This window comes from Acartia tonsa, chromosome 10 (assembly GCF_053477335.1).
Source record: "Acartia tonsa isolate MP-2025a chromosome 10, ASM5347733v1, whole genome shotgun sequence".
In the NCBI taxonomy this organism is placed as follows: domain Eukaryota; kingdom Metazoa; phylum Arthropoda; class Copepoda; order Calanoida; family Acartiidae; genus Acartia; species Acartia tonsa.
In genome coordinates, this window is record NC_137269.1 from 50,098,723 (window position 1) to 50,105,918 (window position 7,196).

The 7,196-nt window shown below is 31.7% G+C and overlaps 1 protein-coding gene across 1 annotated transcript in view; it reads right to left on the minus strand.

The window, feature by feature from the left end:
* Nucleotides 1–6,277, minus strand: part of LOC145330864 (uncharacterized) — a 43,450-nt gene extending 37,173 nt beyond the window's left edge. Inside the window, exons 1-6 of the mRNA XM_080175526.1 lie at nt 6,211–6,277; nt 5,965–6,015; nt 5,595–5,664; nt 4,953–5,045; nt 4,785–4,836; nt 3,810–3,948 (exon numbers count right to left, since the gene is read on the minus strand). Coding sequence (XP_080031652.1) covers nt 3,810–3,948; nt 4,785–4,836; nt 4,953–5,045; nt 5,595–5,664; nt 5,965–6,015; nt 6,211–6,265 — 460 coding nt within the window. The 5' untranslated portion in view covers nt 6,266–6,277. The remainder of the gene's footprint in view (nt 1–3,809; nt 3,949–4,784; nt 4,837–4,952; nt 5,046–5,594; nt 5,665–5,964; nt 6,016–6,210) is intronic.
* Between the last annotated feature and the right edge of the window lie 919 nt (nt 6,278–7,196).

A 7,196-nucleotide genomic window follows, 5' to 3' on the forward strand; every position in this document is an offset into this window, starting at 1 on the left:
TGAATCTTATTTGTGATTGGTTGAAATTACTCTTAGGTATATGGTATGGTAATTTCTCTCGCGCATTTGTTAAACCGTGCATAGAAAAGGATTTAGGCTGTGTTCTATAATTGATAAATGGAATAAGGAGAAAAGAAAATTGAGCTTTACTAATTTGTAAATTTTTAGTTGTAAATAAAGTTATTTATAGAATAATTTTATTAGGCAAATATATAAGAACATTATACATAAACTAAACATAAACTAATTCCTGATGATGTTATACATTTTTTTCTAGCTTATATTTGCTTGGGTCTCAAGGGATATGACAATGGCCAATAAATAGATGTACAATCCTGAAGTTTATACACACTGTAGAGTACAATTAGCGGTTGAAATGTTTGGACACTCAACTTAATGAACCAACCAATCAAAATTAATTAAAAGTCCCCAAAGTTGTAAAGCCAACAACTAAGAAAATTTTGTTAAAATACTTTTGGGAGTGGTGTAATAAAAAAAGACCCCCCTCCCTGTTTTAATTGTTACTAAGCTATATAATTAAAAAAGAAATGTTTTTTTTTAAAACCATTTTCTTATTTTGTACCATCAGAAATAAAAGTAAATAACTTTTACTATGAATTAAGAAACATAAATAACGTTTTTGTTATCAATTTTAGTAGTCAATGTGTTATTTTCTATCATCTGATAACGGGGTAGAGAGTGGCCAAACGTCAATTTATTTACGTGGTCATATTTTCTGTCATAATGGTCATAATAAAAAAATTTCTTTTGATTTGCATGTATACCATCCATAGTAAGTAGAGTATGTCTGAAAAAGTTTAAATTTTTAAGTAATTCTTGGGGTGGATATTAATGGGTTAACACCGGAGATTTTTAGTGCTAAAGTTTTGAAAAAGTGACTGAGGAAAAAGTAACTTTTAACATGAAACGACTTTTTTAGCAAAATTAAGCTAGAAATCCATTTATTTTTGTTACTAGCAGAAACTTTATACAAAAATGAAATAAAAAATTTAGTTTTTGAGTAAAAAGCATTTTTTTACACATATTTTTTGAGTCTTTTTAGTTTAATGATATTTTGAAAAACTTACTTATTAGGCAAAATTGTTTAAGATTAAAAAACCAAATAAATCTCTATGAATATAGCAGGAAAATTGTTTTTGTTTCACAATCCTAACTTTAATAACAAAAAAGTTATAAAGAAAATAAAAATAAACATAATGATTTTTTAGTCTAAAAAGCTTAATTTACCCCCTATTAAATAATTGAGATGTCAGAAAAGTAGGCGGAGCAACTGTCATAATTAATCCTTTTCTATAAATAAGGGTTAATAAATAACCTAAAATTTGCAAATAATCAATTCATTCAGTAGTATTTTTTGCCATTAAAAATTTATATTTTTTGGTGGAATAAAAAAGAAATATTTAGTTAACTTGTTTTTCTTTGTGTCTCATTATTCAGTTGTCAGAAAAACATAATATAACCATCCAAAAAAAAAGAGAAACAAAAAAAAATTCTTTTTCTCAGTCACTTTTTCAAAACTTTAGCTCTAAAAATCTCCGGTGTTAATGGAGGTAAAAAAAATATTTTTATATCTACTTACGTGGAATACTATGGAGAACAAGGACATATGCATTTTTTAATAATTCATTGAGAAATAAGGGCTGCAGATGCTTAAAAATACTTTTTTGAGGGTCATGCTGTATATGACAGTTTTAAGTAACTTAAAAATAGAAAAATAATTTTTTTAAAAGCAAAAATTTGAAAAAAATAGCCAATTTGGACCAAGTTTTAGCTCTACAGATACTAAAATCACATTTACAGGGTGTCCCAAAGTGACAACCTTATAGTCCCAAGTCCTCCAAACCATTATATACCACATATGCCCACAGATAAAACACAGGATTTAAGCCAAAAAAAATGATTTTTTTTTGGACAGGTATCTTGGGTATTTTGCTAGATATCCAAAATACACTTTTTGTTGAACACCCTGTTAAATTAAAGTTTTGGCCAAAATAGCATTATGTGCACTTTTTCCATGAATAAATGATCATTTTGGTGTATAAAATGTTTAGGTTGGATGTAAGATTGATGAAAAAATTAATTTTTAAAATTGTGAAAAAATGGTTGTTTTTTAAATTTTTGCTACCTACCTTCATAGATAGCTAGATATATAGACATCCAGGGACTCTGAAACTTTATTTTGGCCATCCAGCATCCTTGAATCACCCAATGGACTAAAGTATAGAGTATAAACAAAATCGGAGAGGTAGTGCAGAAAAGGGGTACACTTGGCAAATAATGCACCATTTAGAAGTATTCTAGTACATGAATTAAAGACAGACAAAGTAAGATATTCCAAATAGAAACAACTCCTCACCTTTCCTCATTATTTTCGATTTATTATAAAATAAGGAAGTGGTTAGGGTTCAGTGCTTGACTGGAATTTTATGGGAAATCCTCAATATAAATGAGGGAGAATGGAAACTGAATTATATCTAAGTACCTGTACGGGTGCCCCAAAGTCAGGCAACCTTAACTGGTAGAAGGAGTCGTCCAATCTCAAACTACCTTTAATAAAAGATGCTCTAAATGATCAAGATCATCCACACGAAGTTTGGTTTCATTATCTCTAACTGTTCTCCGCTGGTAGGGCGCCAAAGTCGAGGTACCGGAGCGAGTCTCACTTACAGTCACCTTGACAACTGTATAGCATTTGACACTTGCGCTCATAGTGGTACCTAGAATTTGGCGCCTCTACCAGGCAGCTTACAGTCAAGCTAGTTTAACCAAACTTCGTACAGGGCACCCTTAGGCATCAAAGAGCATATCATCTCGAAGTAAAGGGTCCGTTTAGTTGACTCTAGATGGCACTTAGGGCGCCCTGAAGCCTGGTCTCCCGACTTCAGGGCGCCTTAAGTGCCCTCTATACTGCGGCAAGACCCCTATAATGGTCAAGAAAGCTGTCCAGCATGACAAGAGGTCTCTGTAGACACCTTAAACTTGTTTCTAGCTTGACGGAAAGTTATGAAGATTCTACCACAAGCAACCCGTCTTAGCAGGACGAGAGCAGTAACCGCAGATCTGCAAATCCAGCGCTCAAGACGGTTCCTCGTCTTTGGCAAGTCACCAAATGGGCTACAGTTGAGCTAGGAACAAGGTTAAGGTGTCTACAGAGATGTCTTGGCATGCTGAAGAGATAAAAAGTGTTCATCTTACTATGGGCGTTCAAAAATTACATTTTTCATTTTTTTGTCGAAATAACCGGGTATTTAGAAAAAAACGGGTTTTAATGCTGGCAGAAACCACCAAAACGGGTCTCAGTGCCTGTTGGGCATTTATGGCCAAGCTGAACCGGGTTTTTTTGCAACTTTCCTGTGCACGCCACTAGAGCAAAACAAAAAAATTGGAATTCCGTTTTGACAATTATAAAGATTCCCTGAGATTTTCAGCTCAATCGGCCCATAAAAGTGGCGCTCGGCACTAATGGGTTAAAGTAATCCTGCAAGAACTACACCATTCTAACTGCTGAAATTAAGATAGACCCTAGAAATCTTTTTTGCCTTTCATTCTAGTTGTGTGGAATGTAGATTTTTTTCTTTTCAAATAGAACAAAATCTTTTAGTAAACCAATATTTATTAGGATATGGTCCACCAAAACTTATATTTATTAAATTCCACTTGACATGTACTAACTACCTGAACCCCCCAGTTCCTGCAAGATATCTAAACCTTATCATAGCTATACATACAACTCTGGGGAGCTAACCTGAGCTAAGAAATGTAAAACTTAAAAGTAATAGGAAATATACCTGTTACAACTCCATTTTTAAAAACAGCAGAGTACTTTTCTCCTGAACTCTTGATTATTTGTCCATAGCCATGAGGTTTACCATTCAGAATTTGTCCAGCATATACTAAGCCATCATCAAGTCTCAACCCAGGTGAAGTCTAAATTTTTATTTCCATTATGGCTTCGAAACCAATTAATATCCAATAGATAAGAAGCAAATCTCAAACACACTGAAAAACCATGCATTGTATTATATCCAGTTTTCTATGAATATAAAAGTGTACAATCACAATATTAAAACCATTTTTTTAGCCTGTGCCATTGGCATTTGGAACAAAATCTTATAATTGGTACATTTTTATAGCTGTTATTGAAAGCTGTTTAAAATATGATGCAATAGATAAAAGCAACTATTCAATCCTTATTCTAAAGTAACCAGATGTCTGTTTGTCTATGTGTGTTTGTACTGAAGGATCTTGCTAACCGTTAAGCTGATCTGTTCTCCTTAACAGGATAGCTTTTCATAGGTCCAGGGAAGGTTACAACTATTTTGGGTAAGGGTACCCTCCCCAGAGAAATCGCCTCTAGAAGAAAAATACCCTCCAAAATATTCCCCCCCCCCCAATTTTTTTTTCTTTTTCTTTAAAAATCTAAAATAATAAATTATGTTATCAAACTTGACTCTCCCCTTCTCAAGTGCCCCTAGAGGCATAATCTAGTTATCTTTATTAAGCACAAACTTTTTAATGATAAATAAAAATCGTCAAATTTTGCAATGATCCCATAAAAAGTAAAAAAGCAAAAAAGTTAGATAAAAAGTATCCATTTTAAAAATATACTCATACACTTCACACATTATACACATCTTTTACATGCATATACATAAAAGACTATTAAGAAGATAAATTATTGGTTACTAACACAATTGACAATATCTATAGTTAGGTAATATTTGGTAACATTTGTAACAAGAAAAAATGAATATTTAATAAACCTGCTCAAGGACAGATATCTGTATAAAATCAAAATTTTCATCTTTCCAGCATCTAAAAAAAGATATTTTTAGATATTGGCTCTTCATCTTACCTTAAATGAAAAGTTTGTAAAAAATATGTTTATAAAATGTACTATAATTTTATTTTTTCTAACAAACAAAAATGACCTCAATTCCTGGCCATCATCTTGAAGAGTAAATATGAAGTGTATAATCATCAACTTTTCTGTCCCATCATCCTTCAATTCTGCTGAATAATTCCTAGGAAAATTAATTATATCAACAAGTTGTTCGAGTTTGATTTCATCTGTGAGTCTGTCATTTGAAGCATGAACCATGTATCAACTATGTAAAGCAAAAGAGGCATTTTGTCGTATTTTCGCAATGGCTTTCATTATTTTATGTTTGTTTAGGTTAGGTTATATTAGGTAAGGTAATTGCCCAGAAGGGCTCTGCAGGGTTAGTGGCCCCCGCAGGTTTTAGAAATAGGAGAAAAGCTACTGTGAAATTACAAAGAAACTCCTCTTAAGAAGCATTACCACAAGAGGAACTATACGCTATTTTTCTCTCTCACTTTTTAAAATTGGAAAAGGGGCGGGGGGAGGTATCTGCACCTATCCAACCATATAAATAAATGTGTATAATATGTCTTTTTGTTGCTTGACGGACTTACATACCAAGAATTCATTAGTACAAATAATCATTACAAAAAAAACTTTTTATGAATAGACATTTTCTATAGACAGACAAATTGACATTTTGAATTATAGAGTAGCTTTGCAAATGATTAAACTAGTTGTATGTGGTTACCTTTCTCCGAGTGTCCAGTAATGATTTCCATCATTATTATCAACTATACATTCAAATGTGTTCATTTCACCTAAACATGTCAATTCTTTGAATGAATGAACCACTGTGTTTACAAAGTAGGATTAGAATATGATAATCATGGGTTAGTAATAAGAAAAATAAAATAAAAATATCTTTTAGTTGGTGGTTTTTGAGTTAGAAAGTCGTTTTTGATGATATAGTGAAAATAAAATGCCTGTTTAAGTTGCATACATTGACAAGAGAACGATTTTTAAGCCTTGATGTCTTTTAGACTTATACATAGCAGAAAATTGAAAAGTTCAAATGCATTTCATGCAACTACCTGTTTTGATACATGAATTTATAATACCTGCTTTTACTGTAACTGTTCCATAATAATGCAGATACTCTTGACAGGACACTAAATATTATCATAAAGTCAAAATTTTCATATTATATATTTTAACTAGTGGATATGCCCTGTATAAAACTCTAGGGCCACTTAGATTGGGTGGGGAGAGTGGTGATATATTAAGTCTCTATTCATTCACAGGGGAATCGACCTCCCCTCATTTAAATTTAAGTTAGAAAAGATGAAAATTTTTATGATACAAACCTTGGTACAAGAGTAAGCATATTATGTTAACCCAAAGTGGGTGAAACTGTTTCATTGTGCAATTCTTCTGAAATATATTACAGGTATGGGAAATTGTAAAAATATCCAGGGATCTAAAGGGATAAGACAATAAACGGTATATTAATATACATCCTCAATAATAACACACAAAATTACCCCTTCTGTAGATTACAATTTATGGTTGGAATTTAATAAAAGTCCCCAAAGTTGTTAAGCCAATGAATAAGAAAACGTTATGATATGACTTTAGGGACTAGTGTAATTAATAGAACAATGTCCCTTCCCTTCAATGCGAGTAGGAGGTTTATAACTATTTTTATTAAAAAATAGCACAATCAGAAAAATTTGTAACTCCATCGTTCATAAAATTAAATTTCTAGGCAAAAACATTAAGGGTGGGATGTTTATTGAGCAACACCCCACCCCTCCCCCTGAAATAGACTTAACAAAATCCTAGTTTACACATTCTAAGAAAGCTAGTTTTTAATAACTGAGAAATAAACACTAAAACATATGATCAGAGCATCTTTGAATAGACATATTATTTTAGAGATATTTTATTAGGGAACTTAACTCATATACTTTTCCTATCAAACTAAAAATTTATATAGGAAGAGTTATTTATAGCATCATATTATAGACAGCTTTTCGTGGAAATGTTCATAATATACCTCTGAAATATTTTGGTTGACCTATTTCATAAAGGTATTTGTTGGTTGTAATTGTATAGGTTGACCTACAGAAAAAATTGGTAGACCTCTTAGAGTTATTTGTGAACTACATGTTAAATCCAAAACATGTTTTTGTCCTAAATTTTGTACGTTTTTTTTTATTGAAATATAAGTTAAAATAAATTTTTTTAAATAAACTACTCCAACAAATCTCTATTTAAACATATGCTTGAAAAAAAAACAAGCTTAAAGTAGACACACACACACACATGCATTTTCCCTTAACATGGCATG